This window comes from Lampris incognitus, chromosome 10 (genome assembly GCF_029633865.1).
Source record: "Lampris incognitus isolate fLamInc1 chromosome 10, fLamInc1.hap2, whole genome shotgun sequence".
NCBI lineage: Eukaryota > Metazoa > Chordata > Actinopteri > Lampriformes > Lampridae > Lampris > Lampris incognitus.
The window spans coordinates 19,068,488-19,084,372 of NC_079220.1; the positions used below are offsets into that span (position 1 = coordinate 19,068,488).

Genomic DNA, 15,885 nt, shown 5'->3' on the forward strand with positions numbered 1-15,885 from the left:
CTTCATGCAGCTCCTACACGGGCCCCAGACATTTCTGGGCCTCAGCTTCCCCTGCCATCTCCCTCCCCACCTCGGCCTGACCAGCCTCAGGCCGCCCCGCGACCTGTTCGCACACGTTTACGCCCTGGCCACCTAGAGGACTTTGTGTCAACCTTTCATGTTTGAAATCCTGCCGGGGGGGGGGGGAAATGTTATGTATGCACACATCGACAGTGCTGCATTTGATTTGGTGCTGTTCTATTGTGCTGGGATCGATTGGTGATGCCTGCGGGCTCTGGGTTGTTTGATCGGGTCTGCCTTTGATGCTGTGTCAGTCTAAATAAAGAATGCCACGGAGAGGTTGTGTCGAGCGACAGCGCTGTGTCCTGACGTGATTTCTAAATACAATACTGTCATGTGCCTTTTACTGAGCAGAGGCTTCCTTCTGGCCACTCTACCATAAAGGCCTGATTGGTGGAGTGCTGCAGAGCTGGTTGTCCTTTTGGAAGGTTCTCCCATCTCCACAGAGGAATGCTGGAGCTCTGTCAGTGTGACCCATCGGGTTCTTGGTCACCTCCCTGACCAAGGCCCTTCTCCCTCGATTACTCAGTTTGGCTGTGCGGCCAGCTCTAGGAAGAGTCCTGGTGGATCCAAACTTCTTCCATTTATGAATGATGGAGACCACTGTGCTCTTCGGGACCTTCAAAGCTGTAGAAAATTTTTTGTACCCTTCCTCAAATCTGTGCCTTGATACAATCCTGTCTCGGAGGTCCACAGACAATTCCTTTGACTTCATGGCTTGGTTTCTGCTCTGACATGCACTGTCAACAGTGGGACCTTATATAGACAGGTGTGTGCCTTTCCAAATCATGTCCAATCAATTGAATTTACTTACTAGAGGTGGACTCCAATCAAGATGTAGAATCATCTCAAGGATGATCAGTGGAAACAGGATGAACCTGAGCTCAATTTTGAGTGTCATAGCAAACGGTGTGAATACTTATGTACATGCAATATTTCAGTTTTTTATTTCTAATAAATTAAAAAAAAATTCTACAAAACCTTTTTCACTTTGTCATTATGGGGTATTGTGTGTAGATTAATGAGAAAAAAGGAATTTAATCCATTTTGGAATAAGGCTGTAACATAACAAAATGTGGGGAAAGTGAAGGGGTGTGAATATTTTCTGGATGCACTGTATGCCACTAGACAGGCAACAGACGGCCGGTTTTCAAACACTAATTTTCTGAAGTGTATAGTAGAATATAGATCAATGAAAGCATGGAATGCGTTACCACTGCCGATGACTAAATTGACACAGAAATCAATGTTTAGAAAGCAAATAAAGAAACACATTGGAATGTTATATTTGTAGGATGCAAAATACATGGTCATACGTACACATATTACTCACACACAGACACACACACAAGACAGGGTAAGGCGTGATTCGAACCGAATTCTATAGCCTGGATGGTTTCAACAGTTTGTACATTGGAACGATGTATGTATGTCTCTTTGCTGTTGGATGATGACTTATGTGTACTGTAAAGTTTAATGTAGGTTTTTGCTATTTCTGTTTGTTTTGTTTTTCTCTGTCTTGCTTTTAAATGTACGTATTAAATGTATGTATGTATGTATGTATTACATGTATTGTTTTTATGTGGACCCCAGTAAGACTGGCGGTGCTTTAGGGCACAGCTAATGGGGATCCCGATAAATAAACATAAAGAAAACCATACACTCTCGCTTTATATACATAAATGAACAAAAAAGAGGTCACCCGTAACCTAAACGTTACTGTTGAGTTGAGAGGCAAAATAAACAATAGCTCGGCAATGTTCATCCGTTCATTAGCGTGCGCGCTGCTCCAAGGCAGAAACAAAGGCGCTGTCAAATGACGTCGCTCCTAGGCGACACAGTACGTCCATGTCTTAAAGGTACATTTCACCATTTCGACTGTTACAACTTGTTTGCCGTTGAGATCGCCGATGGCCAGTGAATCGATCAATCAAATTGCATTTTCTACAGCGCTTTTCTAGCTGCAACAACCACTCGAAGCGCTTTACAATTAATTAATTCATACATACACACACACGCACACAGAGATTACAATGACTTAATTGATCATAATGTCATACATTCAGTTTGCAACAGTTCAAGCTATTTCATGCATCAAGCCTCCCTAAAAACATGACATCCCACCACCTGAAATTATTATCTGAATTTTATTCCCATAATTCCAAGTTTATCCTCAGAATTTTTATTTAAATCTCAGAATTCGGAGTTTCAGAATTATAAGATTGATCTTAGAATGTGTACTTTTGCCATGTGGCCCCAATCACACAATCATTATAGAGTAGCCAGACACAACAGTAGTCTGTAACATACTCCATTCACATTAGAGCTGTGAACGAATGCCAAAAATAGGCCTCGAACGAATAACGAATATTACACACTGAGGTTCGAATGGCATTCGAATACCTTGACTTTGCATATCACCCCCAAAAATCAATACAGAGAGAGTAAGTCTATTGTAGCCCGTGTTTTTATTAACAGCATATTTATGACAACATACAACTCCAGCACATTGTCCGCACATATTAGTCCAAAAACTGTTGTTGAGCACCCCTAAACATAAAATAAATCTGACTAGGAAAAGGCCAGATGATGTTAACTAGGGCCTACTCTAAGTAACATACAGGTAAAATAAATCTGACTAGGAAAAGGCCAGATGGTGTTAACGAATTTACCGTAAGTAACATAGGCATAGTAAATTATCCATGACCCACGGGGCTTAAAAAAATAAAATCAAGAGTCCTACTCACTGTAGTAGTATGAGAAGTTGTGCTAATAGTGGTTTGCGAGAAAAACCAAAGCGTCCACGTGTTCAGACTCGAGAGCGCTCCTTTTTTTGGTGACCATGTTTCCCGCATCAGAAAAGACACGCTCAGAGCGCACGGATGTCCCTGGCACGGCGAGGTATCTCTGAGCCATCTTCCCGAGGTGTGGATATATTCTCTCTTCGATTTTCCCATTAACAGCCCAAAACCCAAAGAATTTCCATACGTAACTTCTCAGATGTTGTGGAGTATGAATGACTCTCGCAGGAGATGTGCTAGTGCTAGTGCTAGCGCTTGGGTCACAGCCAACGTTCTTCTCGGATTCCGCCATTTCCTGTGTTCTATGAGCCCGCCCGCTCGGCGTGGGAACTGACAAGAGCTTTTTAATTTCCGGTTTTACTACGGATGTAGGCTATGCTTATTTTCATAAAATACGTTTCACGAAACCATCATTTATTTCCATTTAAACGTGTGTGCATTAATAATAATAATATTAATAAGGGGGAAAAATATATTAAAAAATATATTACAAAAAATCGAATTTCATATTTTCATATTCAAATTCGAATATTATTACCATAATTCGAATGTACATTCGAATTTCAAATGCTATCTGACAGGCCTAATTCACATACAATATGATTAATTATTTCAGCCTTTGTAGCATCACTCTAGCAAGAGTGAGCAGGCCTACATTAAGTTGCCAAAACGTCTCAATACAGTACATTCAGTGCGTACCATTTGAGACTCGCTTCATCCAAACATGGTTTGTTCGTAGATTCTGCCCCCTGCTAAAGAACACAACTATGCATGGCGTAAGGGGGGAGGTGTAGATCGGTTCCGTAGGCCCTGACAGACAACGGCTCTCAAAAGGGACGTGGCCAGATGTGACACCTTTTCATGCGGACCAAAATCCAATACCCCTGTGTGGACAGCTGCATTTTCATCTCAGGAGTGCAATATGACAACCCCCTGTGCGCTATATGCCTAGGCTTCGCCAGTGCCCTGTGTGCCTAGCCTACTTGTATTTGAACGGGACTGCGTTGCAAGGGTTCGCCGCTGTGAACTACATTTCCCTGAAAGCCCTCCGCTTCCGTAGATGCAAAGTGCAGCTTTAAAAACGCCCTGACGGCTAACAGCTCGTCCGTTAGTGACGGTGAAGCGAGAGGAGGCGCACGCTGCTCTGCTCCGGGGCCGTTTCCTAAAATTTGCTGGTTTCCCCCCCAAATAACGAAAATCTGTGTAGAGAGCTAACCACCCGTAGTCGTAATAATGGCCGAAGGAGACAATAAAAGTGCCAACATCCTTGTGAGTATAAACCGACTAGTAAGAAGTGCGTTTGAACTAATCCAGTTTTCCTACGTCTTTGTGTTTGCGACGTTAGTAACTTGTTTTTTTTTTTTTGCGGCCGAGTTGTCGAGGCCTGCGTCTGGGATGATTAGTGGAATGGCGTTAGTTATCTTGACCTTTACCGTTTTCAAACTAAGCTAACGCCAGTTTAGCTTGCGATGACGATAAAAATCGCACATAATCTGAAATTTTACCTAATTAGTTCCCGCTGTTCAGTGGTTAACGCCGACATTTGCTAGTCTACTGCCTCCGACCATCTTGACTAACGAGAATGCCTTACGTTATCAATCTGACAGCTTGTGTTGGCGCTTGGATGTTGCGGCTAACTGTTAGCCGTCTGCTTATCTGTCAGCGGTGGTCTGGTAAACGTTACATAACGCGGATCAAACGTTCTCTCGACCCCTGGGATAGTTACACCCCAGTACGGCCCCGGCTTCTCACTACGTGGGTTCAGAGTCCACGTTGTTGACTTGAGTCTCCATAGTATCGATCTCGTATTCAACCAGATATCTCTTTTTTGCTTTTTACAAATCACGACGACATCGTAAATAGATGCATGCTATGCTGTTGTCACTGTTGGATTTTATTAGAGGACAACTCCTAGGGTCAAGTTACTAGACACACATTGCTGCTTACTCCTGGGATCAAGTTACAAGACACGCATTGCTGCGTAGATTTTCAAAATGCGTTAATGATGCCTTCAGACATCAAACATTCTCAAGATAATAAAATACAATTGGGTGTAAAAGCTCAACTAAACGGGGCGGATAAAGTCAGCACCCAAAACTATCATTGTAGAGATCAGCACTGTATGTTTAGATGGTATCGTTGTTTAAAGCCCAATTTTTTAAAAAAAATTTAAGGTGTGGGGACAGTCAGGTTTTTCATGTTTGCCAAATATTTAATAAGCTGCCTTTGGGCACAGGATGGAAAAAGTGAGTTCCTTGAATGAACATCAGTTCCCTTTCACAATCAACAGGAAGGGTTTGGCGTAGTTGAAGTTCCTTACCCAGTAGCAGTATCTACAGAGATGGAATGTGATGTTGGTGACTTGGTGTTTAAGGGACCTTGGCAGCATTAGGATTTAATGTGTCTGACAACCTTAACATTGTCCCATAAAAGTGATTAGTGATTGCAATATTAAAATGATCAGTTTTTGTTTTTTTGGTATCCTAACAATTAGCAGACAGTTGACGTGACCATCCTCCAACATGTCTAATCACGAATGTGTCCACCATCTTGTGCATGATTTAGCACAATTGGTACCATAATCTACTTGACTAAACTGGTCCCTCTGGACGACTTCTGGAATTTGATTAAGAATAGTACATGGATCCATTATATTTTTCTAGGTAACGTATTAGCTGAGTTTTACTGATGCTCTTATCAACCTGCACTACCTTTATCTCTCATAATATTTTACTGACTGATGGATGCAACAGGTAACTGCTACGATCATCAGTCCAAGACAACCATGCACCAAACTGAAAATATGACTAGAAAAGAGTTGGCTGATTGTATTGGTGGCCATAACTCAAAATGTAGGTTGATGATTGGTTAGCAATGAGTGCATGATTATGGTAGTTCCATGCAACTTTGTGAAAAGGTCAGAGTTATTATTCAATACTGGTGTCTTTTACTCAATAGACTATATATGAAAAATCTTGAGACAATAGTAGACAACAAATCGACAATAAAATGCAACTAAATTGCTCATAATAATAGTAATAATGGCACCTTAATTTGGACTAAATTGACTCGCATAAAGTTGCATCCTCCAGTTGCATCAGTTCCAGAATAATGTGCATGTACTACCACGTGTGGCTTAGCAATGACCTAGCATGGAACTTGAAGGACAAGTTGTGATGGGGGTCTGTCTGTCAGATATGGGGCCCTAAAGTTGGCAGCATATTTACAGTGAAGACTAAATTTCCCTGTAATTGTGCAGTTGGGTTTGTATGTAAAACCTGGCACAGGCCAGTTATTTGTTTTTCTGCATTGTGTTCTTTTGACTGCACAAACCAGATGAATTTATTTTTTGACAGCAAGTATACTGCCAGTTTAAGTGACCAATTATATTGCTTGTAACTGTGGCTTCTGGCTGGCTTTGGATACATACCGTTTCAGTTGGTCAACCTAAGCTGCAGCACACATCTAATTAACTCACCATATTTGCTGATAGGTGACAAAGTGCATTGCATAACTTTAGGGCGGCACAGTGGTCCAGTGGTTAGCACTGTTGCCTCACAACAAGAAGGTCCTGGGTTCGAACCCCAGGCCGTCCTAGGTTTGCATGTTCTTCCCATGTCTGCGTGGGTTTCCTCCGGGTGCTCTGGTTTCCTCCCACCATCAAAAAGATATGCATGTTAGGGTTAATACACCTGTCTGTGCCCCTGACCAGGGCTATGGAAAGAACTGGAGTTGGTCCCTGGGTGCTGCAGCTGCCCACTGCTCCTGTACAAGAAGATGGGTTAAATGCAGAGAACAAACTCATTGTAAAAATACAATTCGTTGTAAGAATACAATGCCCAATAAAGTGGCCAGCTTCTTTATTTATAGCTGTGTGTTTTAGATAATAAAAGAAAGAAGATGCTAGTGTAGTTGTCTGATGTACTCTAATCTGGTCTCTCATCATTGCTAAGCTGTGAGGGCGTGTATCTATTACATCTGTGTGGTTCCAGGCCCAGGAAACAGCCCAACTGGAGGAGCAGCTGCAGGGCTGGGGGGAGGTGATTCTGGCTGGGGACCAGGTGCTGCGGTGGGAGAAGGCCTGGTTCCCTGGGGCTGTGATGGCCGCCACAACCATGCTGTTCATGTGAGTCTCGTAGGGTTACAGACGGCTCTGCACATATTTGACATGCATGTTTCTGTACGCCTGCGACAGTCCACAAACTAACATATCATCACTTAGACAGCACATGGACTGATCTGTTTTTCTTCACTGTGTCAGTGTTTCCAAAGTTTAGGGCAAAGGTGAAAAACAGGAAGCTTATTTTACTTCCAATTTGTTTTTGAGACATTGACAACAAAGGTTATGCCAATGTGATGCTTAAGCATTTGTGTACTTGAATTGTAAGTTGTGAGCAATAAGAGCATGTCTGTTCAGGGTCGAGTAACTTTAAAGGGGATTAGATTTTGTCAAATGAGCTTAGGTTGCAAAATGAGTAGTTCATGAAATGTCGAAATGGTTCAACAGACAAAGACTACAAACCCTAACTTTTTACTAGTAAATCGGTTGTGTTGAACCCATTTTGCTAGCTTTTTTTAACATGCACTCTCATTCTGTACTCTGTACTTGTGCTTCTTCTTGTTATCAAGGGGTTTTAATGTTGCACCTCTGCTGCTATTTGAATTTGCTTGATGTTGTGTTGGTTATCTGTGGTGGTGTTCACACAATTTGAATGATGTGATGGCATTTTATAATGTTTATACAGCGAGCATTAGTCAGCACTAAGGTATTCGGCCTAGAAATGACAATCTGACTTCCTCCTGATAATGTATCTGTAGCGGTTTTAAAAATTCATGAGGCAGTTATGAATTTGCAATTCTGAGAGGATAAGGCCTTTATGTACCAACTATTTTGTACACACAGATCTATTCGTAAAAAGTGAGTTTGAGCCATTCCAGTAATCTTGCTTTCAGTTTTCAGAATTTTTTTTATTCATTTGTTGGTTATTTTAGAATTCAAGCATGAATATGTGCAGCGGTCCCATTGGTCAGACATGTCTTTTGAAGAGGAAGAACACTATAAATCACAAGCCCTGCGAATGATAAGGTTTATTATTATATTAAAAAAAAGGGCATCTAAACTGTTCAATGGGGGCGTCTGTCCATCAACCATTGGATAATTTCATCGTCCTCTTGCTAATTTTAAGTAAACCATTATTAAATGATTTAAAATGGAGGACTCTGTTTGTTCTCCCTCCAGGCTGATTTATTACTTGGACCCATCTGTACTGACTGGGCTCTCCTGCACAGTTATGCTGTTATGCCTGGCGGACTACTTGGTGCCCATCCTTGCTCCACGCGTCTTCGGCTCCAACAAGTGGTGAGAATGTTAAGTGGGATAGGAGGTTTGGAAATGATGCTTGAAGGCGAGTCTTGACCAAAATATAGGCACAAAAATTCACCATATTCATAAAACTGTGTGTGTGGGGGTTTTTTTTTTCCCATGGGTTGAATTTTTTAAAATTTATGATAGGTTAAAAACTTCAACCACCTCTATTCTCCAATCCTAACTACTGTTGAAATGGAGCTGAAAGGTTTTTATTCATGTTCCGTTTAATTTTAGCAAATATCTGTTCCAAAGAGGAAGCCTTTGGATATAACCTGAAATGTCCTAGTTTCCCCTTTCATTAACACTCTTATAGCATTAGTGGGGCCTAAATTCTTTCATATAATTCGGTCATGCATTCCACTTCTCCCTGCTTCTTGCACTACTCTCAAGCCAAAGAACCATTTGAGTCTCCCTTACACAAACAGAGATTATTCTTTATGGTAATGGCTGAAGTCTTAAAGTCAGTCCTATAAGGCATCCACCCAGTGCATACCCGCTCAATATATCCCAGCCTGTGTACTCCCCTTTATATAACAGTAATTTCCCCCTGGGTATGTGTCTGGTGGTGAGAACCAGACACCAAAGGAAGGACTGATTGACAGCCTGCAGTTGGCACAAAATGTTGGGTGTCTGTCACTATCTGACCTGTGCCCAGTACGTAACCTCGCCCCCCACTTCCATGCTGCTTCACATTCCGTAGGCTGAGTTACCATCCTACAAGATGTAGCATCAAAAGGTGGGAGGTACATTCAAACTGGAGCAGCATAGAAACATACTGCTGACAGTGTGTATGTCTTCATTAGACAAGTATGTCTGTGTGTATGTACAAGTATGTGTATGTCTTCATTAGACAAGTAGATAAGGGTTGAAGGTGAGGCAGTTTTCTCTCTTTGATACACTTACAGTGTAGTAGTTTATGGAGTTCACAGAACAGACATTTTGGCTGGGTAAAGTTTTGCAGGAAATAAACTGGGGGATTAATTATTACAGAATTTCTCCATTTGACCGCTATGCCGCTGGGTTTTAGGGCAAGGCCTATTCTTTAACATCGGCCATGCTCTTACTGTATGTCTCAGGCAGTTACTCAGCCTGTAGCTTGCAAGGCCAGCAATGGGAGGCTGTTAAGAAGTGTTGTGGGTGGGTAGGGCTATTTGAGTGTCTGGTTGTGGTCTCTGTTTGGGTCGCTGTCACCAAGGCCATGTCTCTTGGCCTGAAATAGGGAATGATTGCTAAGCAGAAAATAAAGGGCATCTCCCCAACTTGTCCTTAGCTCTCCCCTCTTAAAAGCCTCTCCTGTCCTTGTCTGATTTACACAACGTTGTTCTTAGTATGAGGCTGACTCCCATTTTATTCATATCGGGACACCATATGTAAAAATAATTTTGGTCTATTGTGTTTGAAGTACCTCAATACTTCCCCCATGTGAAAGATTTCCTGGCCTTTGTACCAAGTAGTTGTCCAGTGTCTTGTAATCTTCAGTAGACCGAACAAGGATTACCGACACAGAGGATGACATCCTAATTCAGCACTTTCGACATGACAGAAAGCACTAATGTTGTCACAGCTTACATAACATAACCCCCCCCCCCCGCAAGTTTCGTTGGATACATCAAGCTGAAACCCTTCTCTCTGCCCCCTCCTCACTCCCTTTCTCTATACAGGACCACTGAGCAGCAGCAGCGTTTCCATGAAATCTGTGGCAACCTGGTGAAGACCCAGCGCAGAATGTTTGGCTGGTGGAAGCGCCTCTTTGCCCTCAAGGAGGAGAAGCCCAAAATGGTATTGTTTAGACCCCCCCCACACACACACACACATGATATATTTAAAGGGAATTGGTTGGAATAAAGCCTGTGCGTTTTTGTCTTAAACATCAGATTTCTGAAACGGCATGTAAATGACTCTGTGTGGGTGTGTGTGTGTGTGTGTGTGTGTGTGTGTGTGTGTGTGTGTGTGTGTGTGTGTGTGTGTGTGTGTGTGTGTGTGTGTGAGAGATACATATCACTTTCCCTACTGTTGAGTGTTTCTTTTAACAAAGATATATACGTATATACACTTTCTCTAGGCTGCAGTTAAATGTGTCTTCAGTCAGCTGATCAGACTCTGCTGCTCTACTTAGCAGACCATTAACTGGGTTACAGGCTGCTCACAGTACAGCCAACATTATCAGAAATGCCTGAATATTGTTAGCGAAACTATGTATCTGTTCTTACTCATGACCAGTCAATGGTGGCCCTGTTAAGTCCTTTTCATAAGACTGGTATTATTGGAATGTAATCAAGTATTACCACATTTTCAAATGTTATTAAGAATGCATGGATGTTATCATGAATGCATGGCATGTCTCCTTGGTTTGATGGGAGTGCGTTGGGTATGCAGTTGAATGAATGTCCTGATTAGACATACTTTCTTTCTGTGCCCCCCCCCCCCCCCCCCCAGTATTTTGCCTCAGTGATCAGCAGCCTGCTGGCAGTGGCCTGGATTGGACAGCAGGTGCACAACCTGTTCCTCACTTACTTAATTGGTAAGAAGTTAGCTGTCGCCTTCACACAGACAAGGCCACTTGATAGTTTCAGCAAATCAGTCATCCCTTTCATGCAGCTTGCTCGAGCCAATGCTTATGTATGTATGAGAATCACACAGGCTTATTCACTGAGTATCCTGCTTTCCTTTGTAAGTCGGGCAGCATTAGTTTATTAAAGAGCAGATGTCATTGTGGTCACATCATGTGAAAAGCTGGAGGTGGGTTTCTCTTTCGCTGTCGGTCATCGTGGGAAACGGCTTTGAATTTGTTTTTAACACTGCTGGTAGGAAGTGTTCAAGTTGTTTTTCTTGTGTTGGGTGGGTGTGACTACAAAGCTGCTTTTTTTGTTTTTGCAGTTGCAAAGCTTTGTTCAGACTGCCAGAGCATTTTTTTTTCTTTTGCATCTACAGATTGATTTTAGGATGTCTGGACAGCTAAAAACATGAAATGCGAATCGGATCTAAACCACATTTTGAGGTGGTTTGAAATGCCGTTCCAATCAGATTTCTGCAGATGCATCCAAGTCCGGACACCCTGGCTGCCCAAATTGGATTTCAGATGCTGTTCTGTGTCACTCGCAAGGCAACACAAAGACATGAAATCCAGAGTGCCCGCCATGACTGTAGCACGGAATGTCACAATGTATACCAGCTTCCTGTTGCTGAGTTTGTTTGGTATGACGGAGGCGTTCTGCACCCCGACTCGACAGCGCGATTGTTTGGATGGCAAAATGATAGAGCTCCATCACTCAGAAATAACAGTGCTGACAGTCTGTCTTAAAGATCTGATTTGAGAAACGCATCCAATTTGTCTGCAGTCTGAACAAAATCTGTCAACTTTTTTTAAAAAATTTTTTTCTTTTTCTGGTGTGTTTCAACTCTCAGAAGAGATGGCGCCACATAATTAGGGAGTTGCTTTGTCTCCCCCCATTATCTAATGCCAGCTATTACAACTCAGCTTCTCGGTATTCTGACTCAGCAGTGCATTGTCACTAATGTTGCTCAATACTTCCCTGAAGGAGAGGCTTTCAAGCACGCAAAGCACACACACACACACCCGCCTACACCTCTTTCCATTTAGTTCATTCAATAGCTGTGTGACACAACAGCATGGAAATTCTTGCCACTGGACTAGGTAATACAAAATTATTATTATTATTATTATTTTTTCTATCATTCAACCATCTTAAGGAACTGGAACATGCACTGGAGACAAATTCAATGAGTATGAAATAGATTGGAAACAATCCTTGAATTCCACCCTTTTATGAAATGATGTATGTAAGCCACAGGTCTATCAGCCAGAGAACTGCAGTCATTCTCGGGGAATGTGGTGTGTGGTAAGTAGGGGTACTGGTGGCAGGGCCCTCCTGGGCTTTATTGTGCTGACTAATCACTGACAGGAAGGGAGAGGTTGAGACATATCACGTTTCCCCCACAGCAAAGGATGACTGAAGAAGAGGCTAGGGTAGAAATGACAGTTGTAACCGGTTTCTCGAGACTTAAAGGAAAGTGTGATTGAAATGACAACACTCTTTACTTCCTATCCAGAACGGAGCTCTCGGCTCTTGGATTTGGTGTGTAGTGAGGTTGCATTCTAAATGTCATGTATCCTTTTTGGATGGGGAGGTTTATACAGTGCATCCGGAAAGTATTCACACCCCTTCACTTTCCCCACATTTTGTTATGTTACAGCGTTATTCCAAAATAGATTAAATTCCTTTTTTTTCCTCAATCTACACACAATACCCTATAATGACAAAGCGAAAAAGGTTTTGTAGAATTTTTTGTAAATTTATTAGAAATAAAAAACTGAAATATTGCATGTACAATGGGGTTCAAGTCTGGGCTCTGGCTGGGCCACTCAAGGACATTCACAGACTTGTCCCGAAGCCACTCCTTCGTTGTCTTGGCTGTGTGCTTAGGGTCGTTGTCGTGTTGAAAGGTAAACCTTCGCCCCAGTCTGAGGTCCTGAGCGCTCTGGAGCAGGTTTTCATCAAGGATCTCTCTGTACTTTGCTCCATTCATCTTTACCTTGATCCTGACTAGTCTCCCAGTTCTTGCCGCTGAAAAACATCCCCACAGCATGATGCTGCCACCACCATGCTTCACTGTAGGGATGGTATTAGCAAGTTGATGAGAGGTGCCTGGTTTCCTCCAGACGTGATGTTTGGGCATTCAGGCCAAAGAGTTCAATCTTGGTTTCATCAGACCAGAGAATCTTGTTTCTCATGGTCTGAGAGTCCTTTAGGTGCTTTCTGGCAAACTCCAAGCAGGCTGTCATGTGCCTTTTACTGAGCAGAGGCTTCCTTCTGGCCACTACCATAAAGGCCTGATTGGTGGAGTGCTGCAGAGATGGTTGTCCTTCTGGAAGGTTCTCCCATCTCCACAGAGGAATGCTTGAGCTCTGTCAGAGTGACCATCGGGTTCTTGGTCACCTCCCTGACCAAGGCCCTTCTCCCCCGATTGCTCAGTTTGGCTGGGCGGCCAGCTCTAGGAAGAGTCCTGGTGGATCCAAACTTCTTCCATTTATGAATGATGGAGACCACTGTGCTCTTCGGGACCTTCAAAGCTGTAGAAATTTCTTTGTACCCTTCCCCAGATCTGTGCCTTGATACAATCCTGTCTCGGAGGTCCACAGACAATTCCTTTGACTTCATGGCTTGGTTTCTGCTTTGACACGCACTGTCAACAGTGGGACCTTATATAGCAGGGGTCCCCAATTACTTTTCATAGCGGGCCACTTTTAGGGCCACTTTTAAAACCATGGGCCACTCAACCTCCAGCAGCATGTTGTTCGTTAGTTTGTTTTGGTGTCGATACGTTGCAGGTATTATAATTTAAACAGAGATTTTTCATCTATTTTTCGATATATTACTAGTCTTACTTTTACTAAGAAATTAATAAAAAAAAAATTTTTGGTAGGGAAATAAAAAAAAATCTTCCTTCTGGCATTTTCCCAAAAATTCTCGTGGACCATAAATCAACCCGTCACGGGCCGGACGTGGCCCGCGGGCCGCCTATTGGGGACCGCTGCTATATAGACAGGTGTGTGCCTTTCCAAATCATGTCCAATCAATTGAATTTACTACAGGTGGACTCCAGTCAAGATGTAGAAACATCTCAAGGATGATCAGTGGAAACAGGATGAACCTGAGCTCAATTTTGAGTGTCATAGCAAACGGTGTGAATACTTATGTACATGCAATATTTCAGTTTTTTGTTTTTAATAAATTTGCGAAAATTTCTACAAAACCTTTTTCACTTTGTCATTATGGGGTATTGTGTGTAGATTGATGAGGAAAAAAAAAGGAATTTAATCCATTTTGGAATAAGGCTGTAACATAACAAAATGTGGGGAAAGTGAAGGGGTGTGAATACTTTCCGGATGCACTGTATCTCCAATATACAGACGAATTGTTACCCTTGTGTTGTAGTTTGTACACCACTGAACACTTCTTATTAGAGTAGATTTTGAATGGAGAAGGACTCGTGATGGATTCAAGTCTCTATTTTCCTGCAGTGAGTTTCCTGTTGCTCCTGCCTGGCCTGAACCAGCACGGCATCATCTCCAAATACACCGCAATGGCCAAGAGGGAGATCAACAAACTGCTGAAACAGAAGGAGAAGAAGAATGAGTGAATGATAGACTAGGTGGAAGACGGAGGGGGGATATTGGAAGGATTGAACCACTGCGCAGAATAAGGCAGTTTTATTGAAAAGAAGTCGGGAAGAAGGAAAAAAAAAGCCAGCCTCTTGCTTCTGTAGTCATGCCACAGAGCTTAGACCAAGGCCACACTGAAATTTAAACTCACCCAGTGGGATATTTTTTTCCTCCCTTTTTGTTTATCTGAATTCCCATACGTTTACCACATGGAACTTCTTTTTTAATTCTAGCACTGTATTTCTCACCAACTCAAGGTTGATGTGTTCCTAGACCATACCCATGGGTTTAGTCACCAATACACACACGCACATCTAGCATTCACATGCACAAACCTGGTCTTCCCTTCTCTTATTTGGTTAGTATGTGTTGTAAGACATCAGTAATGCTTTTAAACTACTTTATTTTATTTATAGAATAAGAAAGCGACTACTGAGCAGGGCTTTTTTTTGTAGCGATACTGCATCACTTTTAGCCTCACATAGATTGCTCGTGTTACTGATGTGGACATTTATTTGCATTAGACAGGGCCTTTAGAGGTTTTTATTTTTAGGGCTTATCCTGCGCTAGTTGGATTTGAATACAGCACTGGAAAAATCAAACTGGAGTCAAAGCAGAGCTCCTCTGGCATCTCTCTGCCAGGAGGGGAGCCGTTTGTATAGATGCAAGCCTACTGCTGTACTGCTGCTATCTGGACTCCGGTCCTTCAGCTCTTACTTTGTCCACCCCCGCTCACTCTCCTACACTCTCTGCTCTGGGGTGACCATGTAAATAGGCCTGTCTCTCTGTTCTTGTCAAGTTTTCTCTGTTGTGTTTTTCCTCTTTGTTTTTTTTTTTTTCTCTTATTTTCTCGTCATACCGCTGTCCTTCATTTCACTTCTACCGGAAATGTTTTATTGGAGCTCTCTACAGAGAACAAATAAAGTCTGATCTAAATCAATTTCATTTCAGCTTTACTGTGTTTTGTCGTGAAACGAACGAGCAGAATGGAGACTTCTGGTTAATTCAGCATGCAAAACGGCTTGTTTGATTTTTGTTCCTGCATTCAAGGAGGAAGGACTTAAGTCAATGAGTTCACTAAGTTGTGTTAGATGCTTGATTCTTATTAGTCAATGCAAGCACAAAAAAAGTCATTTGACGGTTTTTGGTTTTTTCCCTTCTAAGCACCTAATTGTTTTGTGTCTCGTTACTGTTTTGTGGACAACATAGGTGTTGTTGCATCCCAGAGTTGAGTGCTTGACTTCTCCCTACCTAAGCATGCGTGTGTGTGTGTGTGTGTGTGTGTGTGTGTGTGTGTGTGTGTGTGTGTGTGTGTGTGTGTGTGTGTGTGTGTGTGTGTGTGTGTGTGTGTGTGTGTGTGTGTGTGTGTGTGTGTGTGTATAATTTTTAATTGTGGCTTCAGTCTGGGATGCTGCATGTCACACACAACCGTCAACACTGTTTTCCCTTCAGGGCACTAATTTTTATTTTTT

General features: G+C 42.4%; 1 protein-coding gene across 1 annotated transcript; it reads left to right on the forward strand.

Annotated features, from left to right (window-relative positions):
• Window positions 1-3,965: 3,965 nt before the first annotated feature.
• arl6ip1 (ADP-ribosylation factor-like 6 interacting protein 1) lies at window positions 3,966-15,358 on the forward strand. Its single transcript, XM_056287631.1, has 6 exons — window positions 3,966-4,130; window positions 6,854-6,987; window positions 8,101-8,220; window positions 9,891-10,008; window positions 10,666-10,750; window positions 14,273-15,358. The coding sequence occupies exons 1-6, from the start codon at window positions 4,095-4,097 to the stop codon at window positions 14,389-14,391; spliced, it is 612 nt and encodes a 203-aa protein (XP_056143606.1). The 5' UTR covers window positions 3,966-4,094; the 3' UTR covers window positions 14,392-15,358.
• The last annotated feature ends 527 nt before the right edge of the window (window positions 15,359-15,885 follow it).